A 24,605-nucleotide genomic window follows, 5' to 3' on the forward strand; every position below is an offset into this window, starting at 1 on the left:
GTGAACATTGTGACCTCTGATCAAGCCACACTGGACACACTGCCCTCCTTCGCTTCCTTTCTAGGACTTACTGCTTTATGTTGTCTCCTTCTTTCGTAAGCTTCCTGTTATCTTCTCTAGCTCCTTTGTTAATTTTTGAAAGCATTTTTTCTGTACCTGTCTGCAATAAACAAAACAAAATGTAGCATATAGAAATTAATATCAACATTTTGAGTGAATTTTATTTAAGAAAATATGTTTCACACTTGTCATAAGATGGTGCATTACACATCACTTTTTTTTTTATGATATGGGGATTTTCCACTGGGCAGGCACTCTTTTTGCTTTTAATTATTTTTGGAATAGGGTCTTGCACTTTTGTTCATGCCATGTAGACTACAATCCTCCTCTTTGTGCTTTCTCACATATCTGGGGATGACAGGTGCTCACCACTGTACCCATCCATTGTTTGAGATGGGGGTCTCACTGACTTTTTGCCTTCCCTGACCTTGAGGCACAATCTTCCCAATGTCTGCCTCCTGAGTAGCTATAATTACAGGGTTGAGTCATCATGCCCAGTCTCACAACACCTCTGTGAAGTAGGCACTACTAACTTCCCAGTATTTTGTTTTTTTTTTTACCCAAGGTCACACATCTAAAAATGTATGATCCTGGATTTGAACTCAAGGAATCTAGCCATAGCATCCATGTTCCTAGGCACTGAGCTATGCTATATCTTTTTCATGTTTCCTTTGATAAAATCATTGCCTTCCATGAAACACTTGTGATTTTTTTAATTATACAAGTCCTATTTGAACATATTTTCCCTAAACGTCCCCCACATTGCCTCTTTTTTTTTTTACCTCTTTTGAGCTAATATGATTAATTGATTGTATAGAATCAATATGGGAAGATACAAATCACGAAATGGCTTTTCTTCTCCAGTCACCGCCTCCGATTTTGTCAATCCCATCTTCTTTCATTGCTATAGACCTCTAAGCATAAATAGTCAAGATTTGTTGTTGTAAAAAGGCCATTATGTTTAAAACATGAATCCCCTGTCTTTTTTTTTTTTTCATTTTTCTTTTATTATTCATATGTGCATACAAGGCTTGGTTCATTTCTCCCCCCTGCCCCCACCCCCTCCCTTACCACCCACTCCACCCCCTCCCGCTCCCCCCCCTCAATACCCAGCAGAAACTATTTTGCCCTTATCTCTAATTTTGTTGTAGAGAGAGTATAAGCAATAATAGGAAGGAACAAGGGGTTTTGCTGGTTGAGATAAGGATAGCTATACAGGGCATTGACTCACATTGATTTCCTGTGCGTGGGTGTTACCTTCTAGGTTAATTCTTTTTTGATCTAACCTTTTCTCTAGTTCCTGGTCCCCTTTTCCTATTCCCTGGTCCCCTTTTCCTATTTCCTGGTCCCCTTTTCCTATTGGCCTCAGTTGCTTTAAGGTATCTGCTTTAGTTTCTCTGCATTAAGGGCTACAAATGCTAGCTAGTTTTTTAGGTGTCTAAATTCATGTTTAAAACATGAATCCCCTATCTGTCTTAAGTGTCTTTAATTATTTTTAAGCTTTTTAGTTATCTGTAAGTTTTTAATTATTTGTAAGCTTTTACTGTGCTTAACTTTGGGTCTAAGTTAGCAGGTTTTTCATTTGTAAAAAGAAACAGCTTCTGTGAGCCTAACTAGCATAAATGTTACTCCGGAGATAAAAATCAATATTCCCATATATGTTATCATGAAACTCAAGTGCCCACTAATGTTCCTATTTATTCAACTAACAAAGAATAATAATCCTAACGAATTGGCAGAAGGATACAGGAATGATGGCATAAACCGATTAATTGAATAGGAGTAAGAAAAACCTAGGGCTTCCAGAGAGATGGAAGAAGTTGCATTGATGGAACTTGTTGAAAAATGGATGTGCATGTTGATGGAGGGTAAAGATTCAAGTATGACTTCTAGGTTTTGGCAAGTAGTAGTGCCATTTATTGATATTGGACAAATGGCTGAAGAGCAAGTTTGGATTAAAAAAGAAGTGATACAGTGTTAAAATCCTACATTTCAAGCCCAAAGACCTGACAAATGGACTACATGTCATAAGTCATACTTCCTAAAGGCTCCTTTGGGTATAGGAAGTAGTCATAGGAAATCTTCATCATAAATAGCTTTAGCAAAAGAAAGGGAAGTAGAACCTTGGCAAGCTGATCATTCTTAATCAAATTCATTTGTCTACATCAAACTATGTATTATTTCATAGGAAACATTTAACTACCTCCCAATATAATTACTTTTCAATAGTTTCTCTTTGAATTGTCTTCTTATGCAGTTATCTACTTTTCTGAAGATTATAACATTATTAACATGTTAATGATTTATCAAAAAAGCCTAAAATAGAGAGCCCATATGTTTTATCTATACAAAATCATTATAGTTCATGACTTCTACAAAATCTCAAAAAAGATACATGGACCAACTTATCTTGCCAACAGTTTTGTATGCATGGCATTCTCACTAAAAATTTAAAATGAGCAAAGTAGAACAGCGGATAAAAGCACCATAATTTATCTCTTATTTCACTCACTTTGAGTTGCTATAATAAATAACCATAGACTGGTAGTTTATAAACAACGATTTATGTCTTACATTTCTAGAAGCTGGAAGTCTGAGATCAGAGTGCCAGCATGGAGGGGTAGAACATTTGACTGCAGAGTGCCAGGCTGATGGGGTTCTGGCGAGGGCCCTTTCCTGGGTTGCAGACTGAAACGTCTAGCTGGGTCCTTATGTTGTAGAGAGAGGATGTGAACTCTCCTGAGACTCATGAGACTAATAATCTTATTTATGACTACTCTACCTTAATTCCTCATCGAATCCTCATTACCTCCTATTGACCCCACATCCTAATACTATTGCAGTAGGGGTTAGAGTTTCAACATATGAATTATGGAGGGACACAAGCATTCATCCCATAACACCTCCAAATGGGAAAGAAATTAAGGAACTTTCAGATGCCAAAAACAAAATGAAAACAAGAAGCCACACTATAAGAATCCTTCTGAAGTACCACTTAGCCTTAATGCTGGTGACCAGATTTAAACTTTGAGAGCCAAGGATGTTCTATGCTCAGAAAACAAAGCCTCAACCATTACAAAATGAGAACTTTAATAGGATATTCCTACATGAGCAAGAACTTGAAAAGATTATAAGCCCAGTGTATGGAGAAGGAAATACTTGTATACCACAAAAGAAGGAAAGGGACTGTGTCTATTAACATAAAATAACATCTGGACAGGTGGAAATAGAAAAGCAATTTTTTCCTGAGGATGTGTACTGTAAAACAAACCCACACTTGGATTTGCAGTTGCCAAGGGGACTGGTGTATGTAAATGCAGATCCTTTTTTAAGGAATGCATCTTCAAATCAGGCATCCAAAAATTCTATAAAGTGCAACAACTGTACTTTGGTAGTAAAAAATAATCCAGAAACCACAAATGGAAGTAAACACCATGAACAATACCCAGAAAAAGCAAATGAGAGCAGTCAGACATAGAAATTGGATCACATAGAAAATGGATTACATATAAAGCAAGACTTAAAAGTAAGAATAAGGAGTATGACTACAAAATTGACTAAATACTGTTTCTGAGGAACAAAATGTAAGGGTTTTCAAGTGAAATTTAAATAATTGGTAGAAAACAAAACAGGACAAAAATAAAAGAAATATATTGGACACTGGAAAAAGAGCACAAAATATATAAGCAAAAAAAATAGGTCAAAAACTTTATTAAGTAGCAAGGGACTAAAGTCTATGGTTAAATGACAAAAATGAACAAATAGAATTGTAAAATATTCTTGGTTTATGATGTTCATAAGAGATAAATGTAAAATATATTATCCAAAAAATTAAAAATGGGGAACTATATCAGAAAAATACAAACCAAAAAGAAAACACTTGTGTAACCATGGTAATATAAGTCAAAACTCACTTTAAAGAAAAATCAAGATTACTTGAGAGTTTTTAAAAGGCCACAAAATAAATGTGAAAAAGTTCAACTTATCAGAAAGATATTGGAATGTTAAAATTATGTGAACTCAAGCAAACAGCATCAAAGGTTTAAAGCAAAAATTGGCAAAGAAAATTTGACAGATTCTTCATCATCATGAGAAATAAAGCACACATACACGAAGCCAACTGACTTCCAACCAAGGTGTCCAGGTAATGAAGAGGAAAAGATACTCTTCAAACAAATGGTACTGTGACACTTAGATATTTAAAAGTAAAACAAGAAAATTTACCTTGGCCCCTCCCTCATATCTTACACAAAAGTTAACTCAAAATGGATTACATATCTAAACCAAAAAGCAAAGGCTCCAAAATTCTAGACAAAAATGTAAGAGAAAATTTTCATGATCATTGGGAAGCTAAGATTTTTGTTTTATTTCAAGCACAAGATAAAATTAGTAACTCTAAAAAAAAAGATACATTAGATTTAATAAGTAATAAGTTTATTATTATTTTAAGGAAACCACTAAGAAAATAAAGAGAAAACATTTATTTCAGATTAAACATTTGCACTTAGCTTCAAAAAACCTTATATCTAGAATATGCAAAAATGTATTCTTTCTGAATTTTCAATTGATAAGAAAAATATTTTTAATGGAAAACAGTAAGATATTTATATTTATTACCTACCTTAAGAAAAAAATAGCATTTTAGGACATTTGAAAAACCCCATGCCCCTCTTCTATTTTATAATATATTTTGTGAAGACTAGTTTTATTTTTTTAAAGACTAGTTATATTTTTATTTACATGTTTGAATGTTGTTTTCTTTATTGGAAGGTTTTTAAATGACAATTTAGTTTCTTTGTGTGTGTGTGTGTGTGTGTGTGTATATATATATATATTACATTTTTCTTTAGATATGGTCCATTTTGGCTTGTATATTTCTCACAGAATTTTCCATAAATGTATTACATATAAGAATATATATTCAAATGCTTTTTAAAACAGTTTTGGCAATGGGAACCTTCAAGGAATTAATCCATTTCAGCAGCCTTGTAAAATGTATTGGCTTAGAATCAACAACATATAAATTCAATAAATTTTCTGTACAACAATAACAAACAAGCTGAGAAAGAAATCAGGAAAAGAATTCCCTTCATAATAGCCTCAGGAAAAAAAATACCTTGGAATAAACCTATTAAGGAGATGAAAGATCTACAATGAAAACTATAAAACATTGAAGAAAAAGTCTGACTAAGTCACTGGAAGATGAAACAATCTCCCATGTTAATGGAGCAACAGAGTTAATATTGTAAAAATGGCTATCCTACCGAAAACGATCTACAGATTCACTGCAATCACAGAAAATACTTGAAGATGTAGGGATAGGTAACACCTTTCTGAATAAGGACTTCAATTTTTCAGGAAATGAGAGCAATAACTGACAAGTGGTATTGCATCAAATTTAAAAGCTTCCGCACAAAAAATAAGACAATTATCAGAATCAAAAGAATACCTTCAGAATGGGAGAAAAAGTTGACCAGCTATTCATCAAATGAATCTAGAATATATAAAAAGGTCCAAAAATTAAATTCAAAATGAAAAATCTTAATCAATGGGCAAATGAATTGAACAGACAATTCTCAAAAGAAGTGCGAATGGCAGATAAACACATGAAGAAATGCTCAACATTCTTGGCCATGAAGGAAATACAAATCAAAATAACATTCAGATTCTATCTCACTCCAGTCCCCAGTCAGAATCACAAACATCAAGAAAACAAGCAGCAAAAAATGCTGGTGAAGATTTGTGGAGGAGGGAGCCCTCATACACTGTTGGTGAGAAGGTAAATTAGAGAAGCCGGTATGGAAATCAGTGTAGAGGTTCCTCTATACCACTCTTGGGCATATATCTGAAGGAATATAAGGCAGCATATAATAAAGATTACCTGTATACCCATGTTTATTGCAGGACTATTCAGACTAACCAAACTATAGAGTCAGTCCATGTAATCACCAACTGATGAGCAGATAAAGATAATGTAGTATATGTACCCAATGAAGTATTATTCAGACATAAAGAAGAATGAAATTATGTTGTTTACAGAAAAATGAATAATATTGGAGATATCATGTAAAGCAAAATTAGCCAGACTGAGAAAGACAAATATTTCATGTTATCTTTCATATGCCTAAAAGCAAAATTAATTACACAAGTGGAAAATTGGGACTGATAGGGGTGGGAACCAATGGGAGTGGGGAGGGGAAAAGAAGAGGGTCAAGTGAGGAATATATGATTAAAGTACTTTATATGCATGTATGAATATAGAGTGATGAAATACGTTAAAAATTTGTTTTAAAAAGGGGAGAAGTCAGGATAAGGAAGAGTATTAAAGGGAGAGAACTTGATCAAAGAGTACATATTTATGGAAATATCACAATGAAACCCCTTTGAATAATTATTATACACTAACAAAAATATTCCCTTACTATACTATAGTGCCTATAAGAAAAATAATATTCTGTCTCTGTTTATTTGGTCTCTTCAAATACCAACTTTTGTTGTTATTCATTGCCTCAATTGTTAATTTTTTCTTTTAAAATTTTCTTCCTCATTAATTTCTTTCTTCTATTTGATTTGAGTTTAAATTACTCTTTTCTTTCACCCTACTTAGAAACTTTGGTGATCAGTTTCAGTTATTCCTTCTTGGCTCATACTACAATTTAAAGAAGCTATGAAATTCCCTCTAACTGCTGTTTTAGCAGCATTCCACAAGGTGTTTTTACTTATGATGTATTTATTCTATTGTGGTAGTGGGGGTTGAGCTCAGGGCCTCAAGCTTGCTAGGCAGGTGCCGTACCTCTGGAACCATACTTCCAGCCCCCACAAGGCATTTTTGGCTAAAGGTCTTTTCATATTACCAGTGTGATTTCTCCTTCGACTTTTGGATTATTTATGTATGTATTGTTCAATTTTCAATTTTTTAATAAACATTTTGTTACAGATTTCTGGTGTGAGTTTGTTGTAAGAGAATATATTCAGTGTGATTTCAGTTGAGACTTGTTTTTTATGAGCTTGGACTCTTAATTAGTTAATGCTAAATTTATCTGAACTTAAATCGTATTCAACAACTAACCATACTCTTTCCCAAATATCACATAGGTCCACTTGGTTAAATCTTCTGTATTGTTTAATCTTCTTGTTTATCAATTAAGGAAGAGAAGCAATGCAATCTCCAACTAAAACTGTGGGTTTTTCCATGTCTCCTTTCAGTTACTTTCGGTTTTGCTTCTTGCATTTTGGTGTTTTATTACACTCTAAAGATTCTTAAAACTTTAATACATTTTGTCTCATGATAAATTCAAATTAATTTTAAAATAAATGACATATTTAAAAGTGTACCTTTCTGTGTCTGGAAATATTCTTAGCCCTGACATCCTTGTTATCTGATATTAATCTAGCCAAAACTTTTCTGATTGTTGTCGCATGTTTCGTGTTTTTCCATTCTTTTACTTTTAACCTACCTATGTCTGTATTTTTAAAGTGCATGCTGGTAGATGATTGACTATAACAGGGGTCTTTTCTTCTTATTTAGTTTGGAAATTTCTTTAACCAATGTACTTAGTCCATTTAAACATAAAGTGATAGTGGAATACTGAATTTGTTTTCTCCTTGTTCCATCTTTTCTTTATTCCTTTTTCCTCTTTTACTATCTGCTCTTGGATTAAGTATTTTAATATTCCATCTTATTTCCTTTAGTTGCTTGTTAGCTATAGCTCCTGTTTTATATTTCGCTGGTTGCCATAGCAGTTACAAGATGCATTTTAACTTGTCTCCCTTAAAATTATATTATTCCACTTTCTATAAAGTATGCCCCTTGAAACCACACACTTCCCCTCTTCCTTCTTTTTTACTATTATGCATTTTATTTCTGCATTTCATATAGTCAGTTTATTTCTACATGTGTTTTAAACACCAAAATGTATTGTAACAATTTAGCCTTAAGTAGTCAATTATACTGTATATAATTTTAATAAAAATGAATACTTCACATAGTTTATACATTTACTAGTACTAATATTCTTCCTTTTGCATAGATATGTTTCCATCTGGAACTATTTTCTTCCAGCCTAAAGAACATGCTTTAACATTCTTTCCACAGCAAGTCTGGTAGAAATAAATTTCTTGGTTTTTATTTTGAAAATATATTTATTTTTGCCTTTGATTCTGAAGGATATTTTCACTGGATATATGTTTTTAGACTTTATTTGTTTTGTGCTTTACTTTTTAATTGTGCCTTGTCCTCTGCCTTGCATTAGTTCTGATTTTCTACCTCATGAATTCTTGATTTTTGGTTTTCTGCAGTGCTGGGCATTGCATCCAGGGCCTTGTGCATGCTAGGCAGGTACTCTACCACTTAGCTACATCTCCAGCCTTAATCCTTAAAAAGTCTTTTTATAGCTGTGTATGACATGTTTTTTTTTAAGTTCACTTTAAACAATTTTCTCTGTATAACCATGTATCCTATATGGACTTTTTGCACTTATCTGGCATAGTTCCTTGAACTTTTGGGAGTTGTAAGTTTGCAGTTTTTTTAATCAAATCTAGAATATTTTTGAGTACTATGTCATCAAATAATTTGTATGCCCCCATTCCCTTTTCTGGCATTCCAGTTACACATGTGTGAATTTGTCAGCGATTTCTCATGGGTCACCAACACTGCTCAATTTTCCAGCTTTGTGTGTGTGTGTGTGTGGTACTGGGGTTTGAACTCAGTCTTGCGCTGGCCAGGCAGGTGCTGTACCACTGAGCCACACCCTATCCCTTTCCACCACTAGACCTGGCTAGATGTTTCAGCCTTTTTCCTCACTGAATTTCAGTTAGATTCAACTTTGCTAGCTTAAATTCAAGTTCACTGATTCCTTTTGCAATATCTAACATGCTTTATGTATGCAGTAAGTTAAGCTTTATAAATATTGTATTTTCCTACATGCAAAATTTGATTTTTATCAACTGTTTTTTCATCGTTTTCATTATTATTCAGTATTACATGTTTTTCTTTAAATTCATGTGGACACTAAACATGTTCATAATAGCTATTTAAAGTCTTGATCTACTAATTCGTTTATCTCTGCTACTCCTAATTCTCATTTTATTGGCTGATTTTCTCCTGATTATGATAGATGACTTTTCCTGAATTCACAGTAATTTTTTCCTAGATACTGGGCATGATTAATATGACATTACTGAATGACTGTGTTATATTTTGTTTATTATTGAGTATTGAATTTAACTTTGCTGGAAAGTTAATTTCTTTTCACATCAGCTGCATTTATTGAGATATTTTAAAAATTTTGTTAGAGTGCACATTAAGTATCCAAGTACTTTAATTTCAGAACTTATTTCTTGTTCAGAAAGATCTTTCTATTCTAATTGTATAAAACTCATATGTCCTCCATTCTTGAGTTATAAAGTTTAGAGGACTCATGCTTTGAGAAGTCATGCCCTACTTGTTTGAAGCTAAATACTCAATCAGAGGGATTCCTGTAAAGAACCTAGCCCCTCTTCAGATTTTTGGAGCTCTTTTTTCTGTGTAGCTCATTATTCTCCAGTATTCTATAAGACAGGTGCCAGCTGCCTTAGCCAGTTTGAACTCCATTCTGTGTGTCCTCATCTCACTGAAGTCCTTATCATCTGTGCTGTGCTTTGGTTCAGCCTCCCAGTGAGGGGTCTGGTAAATATCTTCAGGAAGAAAGCCAAGCAATAAAGATCATATCATTTGTTCTCCATCCCTTAGGGATCACACCTCTCTGCTGTCAGTTATCCAGTCTTTGAAAGCAGCCATCTCATACATTGTCTAGTTTCCTATCTGTTTATGCAGGGAAAGCTAGAGTCATTCCAGATACTCGGTTCTGGCCAGAAACAGTATTTCTGAAAACTTATTTTTTAAGCTAATGAATTAAAATAAAACCAACGAGTATCACATAGCCAAACTACTGATTCTTCATGTAAGTTTGCTTTTTAACTAATAAATGTGAATTTGTGTGTACATCTATATATTTTCTGGGGAATGTTGAAGACCAAAATATGAATTGAGTCTAAATATCATATTCTATCTAGCCCAAAAGGGAAATTAAGGCATTTTTATTGGAGATTTTTCAAGGAAAACATTCCTTTATATTTATGCCCTAAAAATGTGTTTGAGTACAGGGTGATAAAATAGGATTGTACCGATCACTGTATAAATTTACACCAAAAAGATTTCTCAAATTATTTAATATACTTTGGGGAAATATGAAGAAATATCTTACCTTTTAGGCAAAGTCATTAACTTTTTTATCAATAACATTTTTAACATTGTCTAAAATATATGCATTTGTGGAAGCTAATAGCTATTTGCAAAGTATGAAGAGTTTTTTATAAATATATTTCCTCTTCAGATTTAAAATTCAAAGTAAAATTAATATTTATGTTTTTCATAAATCATGTAATATATATGCTTGCTTAAAGTTTCATTTAAACATTATTTTAGACTTAACATCAAAGAATATCATTTGGGAGAAGTTAAGATTAGTGAGAAAATTTCAATAAATTCACTTACATGTTGCTTGTGTTAATGGGAATATAAGAATCAGAAATCTTTCAGTGGACCAGAAATACCTTAACAGATCATTCCTATAAAAAGATACACAAACAACTAATAAACAAAGAAAAAATCTTTAACTTCAATCATAATAAAAAAGGATCTTTTTTTAAAGCTAGATTGTTCCAAATTTAACTTCTGATATTTTTCCTCAACCATGTGCTTTTGATAACTTTTCCTATCTCATTATGTGCCATTATCACCCATCTATGTTCTCATCCTGGAAATGGGACAGTTCCTTTCATCCAACACAATCCAATTATCACCATATTCTGTCAATTTCACTCCTAAACACATCTTGCTATTTTTCCCTTCTACCTTAACCCAAACCACCAGTTACTCTCAGTTGGGATGTTATAGAGACGTTATCCTATCTTTCCTGTCTAAATTTACCTTATACCAGTTCATTTTCAACATAATATTTTTCAAAATGTTTTAAGTTTGTTCTTTATTGTGAACAAAACCTCAAATACTAATAAGCCCAAAAGAACTGGCTATTCTTCACTTCCTGTTTCCTAGTCATAATCTGCTTTAGCATGAAAGCTTCATGCACACTTGCCTTCCTGACCCTCACCTAGCTGCACTGAGCTGTTAGACTTTTCCATTTATAGCTCCCTCAGTCTTGAACACACTTTCTCTGCTTCCTTTGTTCCTCTTAGTGAGCTCTCTCGTAAATAACATCCCCCAAACAAGCCTTTCTTGATTCCCCTTGCACAAGTGTCAGCTTGCCATAAATTATTAATATAATTTGTTCAATGTCGTTTTTTTAATTAGATTATAAGCTCTGAGAACCCAGAGAAGATACCTGTTTCTTTCATTGGGAGGTGTGGGGGAGAAGTCCAGAATATTGAGTATTGCCTAAACTATGATTGATACTTTATACATGATTTATTAAGTCATGCGTAAAAAAGATAAATTTAGTTTGAAGGAGGTATTTGGAAATGGACACTGAGTTACTGTTATGGGAGCATAAATTATATAATCTATTCAAATCTAAAACTATTTCTCAAAATCTTTAAATGTTCAATTTATTTTCTTCTCTAATTATAAATATGTTAATTTATCCAGGGGAGATATTTACATATATACAGAATTAATGTCTAGTATGTTTATTTAAGCTTTTTATGGCATAAAAATTTGTAAACTCTCAAACATCCAATAAACGGAGATTATTTAAATAATAATTAACAACTATCAATTAAGATAACATTTTTTTGTAATTTTGACATAAAATCCTTCAATGAATGTGTATGTGTGTGTGTGTGTATGTGTGTATACATATATCTTATAGAAAGAATAAAATTCTATGGGGGAGTTTAAACGCTTACATTTTTTAAAAATTGGAAGAAAAGTTACTTTAAAATGTTAACCCTAACATCTCACTTCCATATCATGAATCATGTTTAAATACTGTCAGAGATCAGATCTATAGACAAAAAAAATGTGAACAAAAGTATTCTGAAACATCCATATTCATGGTAACATTTCACATTCTTTTTACAACAAATCACAAACGAGATCATAAAAAGCTTTGAGTCTATTTTTTAAACCAACGTATTATCTTTGAGGTTTTTGAAATATCTACAAAACTGCTATTTTGATCTGTTAGTTAATACTCTGTTTAATGAGCCTTCTTTAATCACATACCTTTCTGAATAAGCTTACAAGACACAGCTTCTATAAGATGTAATGCCAACCTTTTCGATGTTCATAGGATTATTGGCTAAATGAGACAGATACACATAGACATAACATAATAATGTGTTAAAGAATAAATAAATAAGGACCAAAATAAGAAGTGCAGACATTGAGTGTCCATAGAGGTTGGAGGAGACAAAAATAAATGTGTCTGCTTAGCTGTGAGCAGCTTCGGGACAGCTTCTGGCATTTTTTCCAAGACTGCAATGTTTTACATCACAATGTTGACTCATTAGTTTAGAAATGAATGGTGCTTTTAACAAAATAATATGAAGTGGATATTGATCAATGATGGTGACTTGTTGATACTCATATTTTTGGATTTTAATAGCTCTCCGTGATGCTGGTAAGCAGTCTATTAATAGTGACTGGAAGATTGAACCCTCAGGAGCATTCAATTTAGCTGGAACTACCATCCACTACGTAAGAAGAGGCCTGTGGGAGAAGATCTCCGCTAAAGGTCCTACTACAACACCTTTACACCTCCTGGTATGAGGGGAAGAGTTGATAACATTGCATAATTAACTTCTCACAAAAAGATGTTCCTACTGTGTCCTTTCCAATCTTTTATTTAATTTTTATTTTATTCATATGTGCATGCAGTGTTTGGGTCATTTCCCCCACAACTCCCTTCCTTACCCCTTGCTACCCAGCAGAAACTATTTTGCCCTTATCTCAAATATTGTTGAAGAGAGAGTATAAGCAGTAATAGGAAGGACCAAGGGTTTTTGCTAGTTGAGATAAGTATAGCTATACAGGCAGTTGACTCACATTAATTTCCTGTGCGTGTGTGTTACCTTCTAGGTTAATTCTTCTTGAACTAAACTTTTCTCTAGTTCCTGGTTCCCTTGTCCTATTGGCCTCTGTCACTTTAAAGTATCTGCTTTTGTTTCTCTGCATTGAGGGCAACAAATGCGATCTAGTTTTTTGGGTGTCTTACCTATCCTCATACCTCCCAAGTGTGCTCTCACTTTATCATGTGATCAAAGTCCAATCCCCTTGTTGTGTTTGCCCTTGATCTAATGTCCACATATGAGGGAGAACATACGATTTCTGGTCTTTTGGGCCAGGCTAACTTCACTCAGAATGATGTTTTCCAATTCCATTCATTTACCTGCGAATGATAACATTTCGTTCTTCTTCATGGCTGCATAAAATTCCATTGTGTATAAATACCACATTTTCTTTTTTTTTCTATTATTATTCATATGTGCATACAAGGCTTGGTTCATTTCTCCCCCCTGCCCCCACCCCCTCCCTTACCACCCACTCTGCCCCCTCCCTCTCCCCCCAACCCCCTCAATACCCAGCAGAAACTATTTTGCCCTTATTTCTAATTTTGTTGAAGAGAGAGTATAAGCAATAATAGGAAGGAACAAGGGTTTTTGCTGGTTGAGATAAGGATAGCTATACAGGGAGTTGACTCACATTGATTTCCTGTGCGTGGGTGTAACCTTCTAGGTTAATTCTTTTTGATCTCACCTTTTCTCTAGTTCCTGGTCCCCTTTTCCTATTGGCCTCAGTTGCTTTTAAGGTATCTGCTTTAGTTTCTCTGCATTAAGGGCAACAAATGCTAGCTAATTTTTTAGGTCTTACCTATCCTCACCCCTCCCTTGTGTGCTCTCTCTTTTATCATGTGCTCATAGTCCAATCCCATTGTTGTGTTTGCCCTTGATCTAATGTCCACATATGAGGGAGAACATACGATTTTTGGTCTTTTGGCCCAGGCTAACCTCACTCAGAATGATGTTCTCCAATTCCATCCATTTACCAGTGAATGATAACATTTCGTTCTTCTTCATGGCTGCATAGAATTCCATTGTGTATAGATAACACATTTTCTTAATCCATTTGTCAGTGGTGGGGCATCTTAGCTGTTTCCATAACTTGGCTATTGTGAATAGTGCTGCAATAAACATGGGTGTGCAGGTGCCTCTGGAGTAACCTGTGTCACAGTCTTTTAGGTATATCCCCAAGAGTGGTATTGCTGGATCAAATGGTAGATCAATGTCTAGCTTTTTAAGTAGCCTCCAAATTTTTTTCCAGAGTGGTTGTACTAGTCTACATTCCCACCAACAGTGTAAGAGGGTTCCTTTTTCCCCGCATCCTCGCCAACACCTGTTGTTGGTGGTGTTGCTGATGATGGCTATTCTAACAGGGGTGAGGTGGAATCTTAGTGTGGTTTTAATTTGCATTTCCTTTATTGCTAGGGATGGTGATCTTTTTTTCTTGTGTTTTTTGGCTACTTGAACTTCTGAGAAAGTTCTGTTTAGTTCACTTGCCCATTTCTTTATTGGTTCACTAATTTTGGGAGAGTTTAGTTTTTTGAGTTCCCTATATATTCTGGTTATCAGTCCTTTGTCTGATGTATAGCTGGCAAATATTTTCTCCCACTCTGTGGGTGGTATGTTCAGTTTAGAGACCATTTCTTTGTTGAGCAGAAGCTTTTTAGTTTTATGAAGTCCCATTTGTCTATGCTGTCTCTTAGTTGCTGTGTTGCTGGAGTTCCATAGAGAAAGTTCTTATCTATACCTATTAATCCCAGAGTATTTCCTACTCTTTCCTGTACCAACTTTAGACTTTGGGGTCTGATTTAAGATCCTTGATCCATTTTGAGTTAATATTGGTATAGGGTGATATACATGGATCTAGTTTCAGTATTTTGCAGACGGCTAACCAGTTTTCCCAACAGTTTTTGTTGAAGAGGCTGTGTTTTCTCCATCGTGTATTTTTAGTGCCTTTGTCAAAGACAAGTTGGTTATAGTTGTGTGGCTTCATATCCAGGTCCTCTATTCTGTCCACTGGTCTTCATGTCTGTTTTTGTGCCAGTACCATGCTGTTTTTATTGTTATTGCTTTGTAATATAGTTTGAAGTCAGGTATCGTGATACCTCCAGCATTGTTCTTTTGACTAAGTATTGCCTTGGCTATTCGTGGCCTCTTGTGTTTCCATATAAATTTCACGGTAGATTTTTCAATCTCTTTGATGAATGTCATTGGGACTTTGGTGGGAATTGCATTAAACATGTAGATTACTTTTGGGAGTATAGACATTTTTACTATGTTGATTCTACCAATGCACGAGCATGGGAGATCTCTCCACTTTCTGTAGTCTTCCTCAATCTCTTTCTTCAGAATTTCATAGTTTTCCTTGTAGAGGTCGTTCACATCCTTTGTTAAGTTTACACCTAGGTATTTGATTTTTTTGAGGCTATTGTAAATGGAATTGTTTTCATATATTCTTTCTCAGTTTGTTCATTATTAGTGTATAGAAATGCTAATGATTTTTCTATGTTGATTTTATATCCTGCTACCTTGCTGTAGCTATTGATGGTGCTTGGAGCTTTTGAGTAGAACTTTTTGGGTCTTTAAGGTATAGGATCATATCGTCTGCAAATAGGAATATTTTGACAGTTTCTTTACCTATTTGAATTCCTTTTATTCCTTCTCCTTGCCTAATTGCTCTGGCTAGGAATTCCAGTAATATGTTGAATAGGAGTGGAGAGAGTGGGCATCCTTGTCTAGTTCCTGATTTTAGACGGAATGGGTTCAGTTTTTCTCAGTTAAGTATAATGCTGGCTGTAGGTTTGTCATATATAGCTTTTATAATGCTGAGGTACTTTCCTTCTATTTCTAGTTATCTTAGAGCTTTTATCATGAAATGGTGTTGGATCTTATCAAAGGCTTTTTCTGCATCTATTGAGATGATCAAGTGGTTTTTGTCTTTGTTTCTGTTAATGTAGTTCATTATGTTTATTGATTTTCATATGTTGAACCACCCCTGCATTCCTGGGATGAAGCCTACTTGGTCATGATGAATGATCTTTTTGATGTGTTGTTGAATTCGGTTTGTCATTATTTTATTGAGGATTTTTGCATGAATGTTCATTAAGGAGATTGGCCAATAGTTCTCCTTTTTGGAGGTGTCTTTGCCTGGTTTTGGGATAAGTGTAATATTGGCTTCATAAAATGTGTTAGGCAGTTTTCCTTCCCTTTCTATTTCATGGAACATTTTAAGGAGGGTTGGTATCAGTTCTTCTTTAAAGGTCTGATAGAATTCAGCAGAGAATCCATCAGGTCCTGGACTTTTCTTTTTGGGGAGACTCTTGATTGCTGCTTCAATTTCATTTTGTGTTATAGATCTATTCAGGTGATTAATATCCTCTTGGTTCAGTTTTGGATGATCATACGTATCTAGAAATCTGTCCATTTCTTTAAGATTTTTGAATTTATTTGAATATAGGTTCTTAAAGTAGTCTCTGATGATTTCCTGGACTTCCATGGTGTTTGTTGTTATTTCCCCTTCTGCATTCCTGATTCTACTAATTTGGGTTTTTTTCTCTCCTCATTTTAGTCAGGTTTGCCAGGGGTCTGTCGATCTTGTTTATTTTTTCAAAGAACCAACTTTTTGTTTCAATAATTCTTTGTATGGTTTTTTTGGTTTCTATTTCATTAATTTCAGCTCTTATTTTTATCATTTCTCTCCTTCTATTTGTTTTGGGATTTGCTTGTTCTTGTTTTTCTAGGAGTTTGAGATGTATCATTAGGTCATTGATTTGGGATCTTTCAGTCTTTTTAATATATGCACTCATGGCTATAAATTTTCCTTTCAGTACTGCCTTTTCTAGGTCCCATGGGTTCTGATAGGTTGTGTTTTCATTTTCATTGACTTCCAGGAGCTTTTAAAGTTCCTCTTTTATTTCATCAGTGACCCATTATTCATTAAGCAATGAGTTATTCAGTTTCCAGCTGTTTGCATGTTTTTTGTCTTTACTTTTGTTGTTGAGTTCTAGTTTTATTACATTGTTATCAGATAGAATGCATGGTATAATTTCTATTTTCTTATATTTGCTGAGGGTCGCTTTGTGCCATACAATATAATCTATTTTGGAGAAGGTTCCATGGGCTGCTGAGAAGAATGCATATTGTGTAGAAGTTGGATGAAATGTTCTGTAGACATCAACTAGGTCCATTTGATCTTTGGTATATTTTAGATCTAGGATTTCTTTATTGATTTTTTGTTTGGATGATCTATCTATTGATGATAATGGAGTATTAAAGTCTCCCACAACCACTGTGTTGGAGTTAATATATGCTTTTAGGTCCTTCTGGGTATATTTGATGAAATTGGGTGCATTGACATTGGGTGCATATAGGTTGATAATTGTTATTTCCTTTTGGTCTATTTCCCCTTTTATTAGATGGAATGTCCTTTATCTCATTTGATCAATGTAGGTTTGAACTCTACTTTGTCAGAGATAAGTATTCCTACTCTGCCTATTTTTGGATCCCATAGACTTGGTAAATTTTCTTCCAGCCTTTTATCCTAAGCCTATGCTTATTTCTGTTGGTGAGATGGGTCTCCTGTAAGCCACAAATTGTTGGATCTGCCTTTTTAATCCATTTCATCAAATGGTGCCTTTTGATGGGGGAATTAAGTCTATTAACATTAAGCGTTAGTACTGATAGGTATGTGGTGATTCCTGTCATTTAGTTGTGTTAGTTGTTTGAAGGTTTGATTGTGTGTACCTAAGTTGAGGTTACTCTCTACTTTCTTGCTTTTTCTTTTCCTGTAGTTTGGTGCTGCCTGCCCTTTCATGGTTATGTTGGGTTTCACTTTCTGTGTACAGAATCCCTTGAAGAATCTTTTGTAGTGGTGGTTTTGTGGTCACATATTGTTTTAGTTTCTGCTTATCATGGAAGACTTTTATTGCTCCATCTATTATGAATGATAGTTTTGCTGGGTAGAGTATGATAGGGTTGAAGTTATTTTCATTCAGTGCCCTGAAGATCTCACCCCTCGCTCTTCTTGCTTTTAATGTTTCTGTTGAGAATTGTGCTGTTATTTTGATGGGCTTGCCTTTGTATGTTATTTGTTTTTTCTCTCTTAACAGCCTTCAATATTCTTTCTTGGGTCTCTGTATTTGTTGTTTTAATGATAATATGCAGTGGGGTAGATCTATTTTGGTCTGGTCTGTTTGGTGTTCTGGCAGCCTCTTGCATCTGTATGGGCATAGATTTTTCTAGATTTGGGAAATTTTCTGTAATTATTTTGTTGAATATAGTATGCCTTCCCTTTGCTTGCACCCCTTCTCATTCTTCAATGCCCATGATTCTCAGGTTTTGTCTTTTGATAGAGTCAGTGAGTTCTTGCATTTTCTTTTCGCAGGTCTTCAGTTGTTTAACTAATAATTCTTCAGTTTTTCCTTTAATTACCATTTCATCTTTGAGTTCTGAAATTCTGTCTTCTGCTTCTTCTATTCTGCTGGATTGGCCTTCCGTTTTGTTTTGCATTTCTGTTTTGTTCTTTTTTCAGAGGTTTTCCATATCCTGAGTCCCTTCCTCTTTAATGTTGTCTATTTTTGTCCTGAGTTCATTTATCTCTTTATTAATCATGTTCTCTGTTTCACTTTGGTGTTTATACAGTGCTTTTATGATTTCTTTTATTTCTTCTTGTCCTTTCTCCAATTCTCTATTTTTGCTGTCTAGGAATTTCTTGAGTGTCTCCTGTACATTCTGGTTGACCATATCCAATATCATCTCTTTAAAATTCTCATTGATTACTTTGAGGATTTCATCTTTCAGATTATTCTTGTGGGCTTCATTGGGTTCTTTGGCATAGTTTATCTTCATTTTGTTGGAGTCTGGATCTGAGTATCTGTTTTTTCATTTCCCTCTGGTTCCTGTACTAATTTTTTGCTGTGGGGAAACTGGTTTCCCTGTTTTTTCTGTCTTCCCATCATTACCCTTGGTATTATTACTGTCCCTGTACTGTGTCAATTAAGTATTTTCTAGCTTGTAATAATAACAGTGGTGGTATTTAGAGTGGAAGGGTGAAAGGAGAGGGAAAACAAATAAGGTATAGAAAAAGGGAAAAACAAATAAAGAAACAAGTAAAAAAAACTAAACAAAAAAAAACATGTCAAAGATATAAACAGGGAGAGATATCAACAGTAAGCTAAACAGGCATTAGAGAGACAGAGAAATAAAATAAAAATTAGAAATAATTTAAAAAAATAAATAAATGTTAAAAAATAGTAATAAAATAAAGTAAAATAATTCAAGAAAAATCTCCAAGTTCAAATGCAATAAAGTTTCAGTCTTAATAATTTTGGTGTTAGTCCCTCAGCCTCCAATCCTGGAGATGGTTTCTAAGAAGTAGTTCTGACATTGTCTCATCAAAAGGAAAAAAACCAAAAAGCAAAAAAACCACAAAACACAACAAAGTGTTTCAAGTTTAGATGCAATACAGTTTCAGTTTTTTCGGCATGCAGGTGTGGTTCGGTTGTTTTCTCATCAAAGGAGGAGAAAAAAAAAAAGAAAAAAAGAGTCTGGAGACAGTTCTGTGAATGGCTATCTGAGGCTGTGGTTCACCTGGCCGCTGCTGTCAGCCTGCTGTTGCTGGAGACTTTATTTATGCAGATCTCAGGAGTGAACTTAACACTCACCTAGCCCTGCAGGCTTTGTTTACTTAGAGTTCTCCTGGGTGCGAGCCACTGCTACAAGCTTTCCCCTTTCCAAGCACACTGGGGGAGGTAACACTGCACCCACTTTCTCCGGCTGGCGTGTTTATTTACAGCTCACATGGTGGTGTTTTGTGGTGTTTTCCTCCCACTGCCGCTTTTACAAGCTTTCCTGCTCCTGACTGCTGGGCAGATGCCACCACTCCTGCCTTCTCCAGCCAGCTTGTTTATTTACAGTTCCATTAGGGATTGCCTCTCCCTCCATCTTCGGAGCTCAGGGCACCCCGCCCTCTTTGCTACCTGTCTTTTTTATTGTTGTTGTGTATTATTCAGTTTGTTTTTTTCTCTGTTTTCCCTGGGTGGGGGTCAGTCTGTCCATGGGGGCTATGCTGATCTGGCCCAGGGTTGTCTGTGGGAGTACCACATGCTGCTTAGCTCACCTGGTTGTCTGCTTCTCTCTAGCCAATAGAAGATGGCATCTGGTGGTGCAGGAGCCCTCCTGGTTCCTCCATTTACTGTGGAGTGGAGATGCCTTGCACGGACTGGGGGTGTGGTGGTGTTGGAGTTTTACCTCTTCATGGTGGTTTTTTCCTGCAAGGTGTATCTCCAGCATCTCTCCAAGATTTTACTTTAGGAAGCACGCTTTCTGCTTCCTCCCTGTAGTTGCCATCTTGAAATCTTCCTTTCTAATCTTTTTATCCAAATTGGAATTGTCAGATAGACATTTAAAATAATTTTAGAGGTAAGTGTTTAGTTTTTTAAAAACTGTGTTTTAAATCATGATGTCAAAAAATAGCAATTATTACAAGTGGAGCAAGATGTTTAAGGGAATGAACCAACTCAGAGTACAAATGTATTACCAAAGAATAAAGACTCCTTTTTGTTAAAAGCATTAATTTCCTAACCAGTGTGAATGTCTACAAAAAGAGTTCCATAATATGGCAAATTATGGCATTGTACACCTCCATAACATGGGCCTCATATGAACTGTGTACGGAGCCTTTGATAAAGTGCTATTTTGCCTGAGGAAAAGATTTGGTAACTTTCCAACAGTGTTCCCAATTACCCTATCATGTTTTCTCACTAGGTTAATGGATTTCTGTAAAGAATTGTGAAAATTTTTATGTTTGAGATGATAACTTTCTTCACCCACCACAGAGTGATAGACTAGATCTGAGTCAGGAGAGAGTGTGGAGGAAAAGGATTAGGACAATGAGGTTCTGCCCAGGCTAGCAGCAGGTGCATGGACCACATTTGACCTTGATCATGATTATCAGTGCTGATGCCAGAGAAACCAGAGCACTAACTGTACTAGTGTGAGTTTTCTGTTCTAGTAGTAAAAAGCCCAGATACTTAAACACTTCCTTAAGTCTATACATAAAATTACCTTGACCTGACTGTTTATTTGGATATGATATGTCATATGATTTAATATGTCCACACAGTTCTTGAATTTGTCTTCACCTGGAGATGTCTGTGTTGTTAGTCTAGAAACCAGAGCTTCAAATCACATATTGTTCTATTCATCCCACCTAATTCAATATGGCACATTACCTCAAGTTCTAGTTAAAATGCACATTCTGATCCTTTGGTCTGGGGCAGTACTTGAGATCTTCATTTCTAACCAGCTTCTACCTAATATCATTCCTACTGGTGTGGTAATCTTAACTACATTTTGAATTGCAAAGTTTTATGTAACTGCAATCCATTTGTTTAACTACAGTAATGAAAAAAGTATTTACCTTCTATTCCAGTCTTAGTAATATTCACTATTCATTAAGCACTGAGAATCAGACATTGGCCAAAGGTACTTTACATTAATCATAGCAACTTATTCCCCCAAAATAACTGCATAATATGTATTATTATTACTCATTTCATAGACTAAAAGGAACTACGTGTGATAAAAACTAAACAATATGTATAATGTTGTCAAATAAAGTTGTTTAATTGTCAATAAATAATCACCATTTCATGATGCATCACCTGTGTAAAGCTTAGGTTTATATATTAACATTTACTAATTGCACAGAGTAAGGATTTCATTATGACATTTCCATATGAGTATATAATATGTTTGTTCATATTCACCCTTGTATTGCTCTTTCTTATTCCCTTTTCCCCTCCCATCTTACCTCTTCCTCTTCCACATTGCTACTATCTCCCCTTTATTTTCTTTCATGTTCTTTCCTGCCCCACCCCCACAACCTAGATTCCACTGATAAGAGAAAAAATATAGAATAGTTGTCTTTGTGGAATTGGCTTATTTCACTTAATGTGATATTCTGTAGCTCTATACATTTTCATATAAATGCCATGTTTATGCAAATATCATGCAAATGAAATGGTTGTATACATATGCCATATTTTTTAACCATTATTTGCTGATAGGCAATGAGTGATTCCATAATTTTGGCCATTGTGAATACTATAGTGATAAACATGAGTGTGCAGGTATCTCTATTGTAAGCTGACTTTGACTTTCATATGTAACTGAAAGTAGTATGGCTGAATCATATGAAAGTTGAATTTCTAATTTTTGAAGAAACTTTATACTGACTTCCATAGTGGCCAGGCTAATTCACATTTCTACCAGCAGTAAATAGAGTTCATTTTTCCTTTCATCCTCACCAACAATTGTTGATTTACTCATAATAACCATTCTGACTAGAGTGAGATGGAATTTACATGTATGCTTGACATGGATTTCCCAAATATCTAATGATATTGAACAGTTTTTCATGCATTTGTTTTCCATTTTTACTTCTTCATTGAAAAGGGACTGTTCAGTTTATTTTCCTATTTATTAATCGTATTATTTGCTATTTTGTTTAATTTTTTCCAGTTAGATGAATATCTACCAAGGATTTTCTCTAATTTTCTAGGCTCTATCTTCATTCTGTTTATTGTTTCTTTTGTTGTGCAGAAGATTTTTAATTTGATGCAATCCCACAGATCAATTCTTACTCTTATTTCCTGAGCTATTGGACTTCTATTCAGAAAATTATTACCTATACATATGTCTTGCAGTAGTTCCCGTAAGTTTTACACTAATAGTTTCAAATTTTCAGGTTTTATTAAAGTCTCTTATCCATTTTGAGTTGATTTTTTGCGTTTGTTGAGAGATAGATCTAATTTCAGTATTCTACATGTGGTTATCCAGTTGTCCCAGTAGTATTTGTTAGACGCTGCTGTTTTTCTAATGTATGCTTTTGGCAACTTTAAGAATCAAATAGGTGCAGCTGTGTGGGTTTATTTCTGGATTTTTTGTTCTGTTCTGTTAGTTTATGTGTCTGTTTTGAGCTTTTACCTGCTAGTATTATGGCTCTGTAGTATGGTTTGAAATCAGATATTGTGATACCTCCAGCATTGAACCTTTTCTCAAGATTACTTTGAGTACTCAGAGTTTTTGTGTTTCCATATGAATTTTAAGATTGCATTGGCTCTGTGTATCACTTTTTGAAATATGGCCATTAAACAATATTGATTGTTCTGAATCATGAATATGTGAAGTCATTCCATCTTCTAGTGTCTTCAATAATTTCATTCATTAGTGCTTTGTAGTTTTCATTGCACATGTCTTTAACATCTTTGGCTAAGTGTATGCCCAAATACTTTTTTAAAGTATTTATTGTGAGTGGGATTGCTTTCCTGCCTTTATTTTTCAGTGAGTTTTTTATTGGTATATAGAAAAGCTAGTGATTTTGTATCCTGATACTCTGTTGAAAGATATTATCAGACCAAAGAGTCTTCCACAGAATTTTTAGTACCTTTTAAATATAAGGTCATATTATCTATAAACAAGGATAATTTGACTTTTCCTTTTCCTTTCTGTCTTTCTCTTCTTATTGCTCTGGCTAATACTTTGAGCATGCTGTAGAATAAGAGTGATGATAGTGGATAGACTTGTCTCATTCCTTATTTTAGAGGAAATGCTTTCAATTTTTCCCCATTAAATACAAAATTGTCTGTAGGTCTATTGTATATAGCTTTTATTATGTCCAGGCATGCTTCTGTTCCTACTTTCTTCAGGGCTTTTACTAAAGGGATGTGGCACTTTGTTAAAGGCTTTTTCTGACTTTATTGAGAGGATTATATAATTCTTGTTTTCTTGTTCTTGATTCTGTTTATATGCTATATTACATTTATTGGTTTGTATATGTTGAGCCACCCTTGCATTGCTGGAATGAATCCAACTTGATTCATTCCAATTGATGTATTATCTATTTATCTTGTTCTTTGAATTCAGTTTGCAAATATATGGTGAGGATTTTTACATTTATGTTTATTAAAGAAATTGTGCTATTGTTTTATGTCTTGTGTCCCCATCCAGTTTTGGTTTCAGAGTAATACTGGCTTCATAGAATGAACTTGGAAGTGTCTCTTCCTTTTTTATTTTGTGAAATAGTTTAAGGGCCATTGGTTTTAGTTCTTCTTTAAAGGCCTGATAGAATTCAATACTGAGTCCATCTGGTCCTTTTCTTTGTTGGAAGATTTTTTATTACTGTTTTAAACTCATTGCTCATTATTGGTCTGTTTAGGTTGTTTATATCTTCTTCAATTTGGGTAGGTTATATGTGTCTAGAAATTAATATCTTCTATATTTTCCAATTTATTAGAGCATCAGTTTTCCAAATATTTCCTAGTGATCCTCTGGATTTCAGTGGTATCTCTGGTAATATCACATTTTCTACTTGTAATTTTATTAATTTGTGTCTTCTGCTCCTTTCTTTTGGTTAGTTTTACTAAGAGTTTGTCAGTCTTGCTTATCCATTCACAGATCCAACACTTTGTCCTCTGTATTGTTCT

At 34.4% G+C, this 24,605-nt stretch overlaps 1 protein-coding gene across 2 annotated transcripts in view; it reads left to right on the plus strand.

Annotated features, from left to right (window-relative positions):
- Positions 1 to 24,605, plus strand: part of Adamts19 (ADAM metallopeptidase with thrombospondin type 1 motif 19) — a 276,147-nt gene that overhangs the window by 206,868 nt on the left and 44,674 nt on the right. For both annotated transcript variants that reach the window (XM_074076627.1, XM_074076628.1), the window contains one exon: positions 12,666 to 12,823. In XM_074076627.1, coding sequence (XP_073932728.1) covers positions 12,666 to 12,823 — 158 coding nt within the window. The remainder of the gene's footprint in view (positions 1 to 12,665; positions 12,824 to 24,605) is intronic.

This window comes from Castor canadensis, chromosome 6 (assembly GCF_047511655.1).
Source record: "Castor canadensis chromosome 6, mCasCan1.hap1v2, whole genome shotgun sequence".
In the NCBI taxonomy this organism is placed as follows: domain Eukaryota; kingdom Metazoa; phylum Chordata; class Mammalia; order Rodentia; family Castoridae; genus Castor; species Castor canadensis.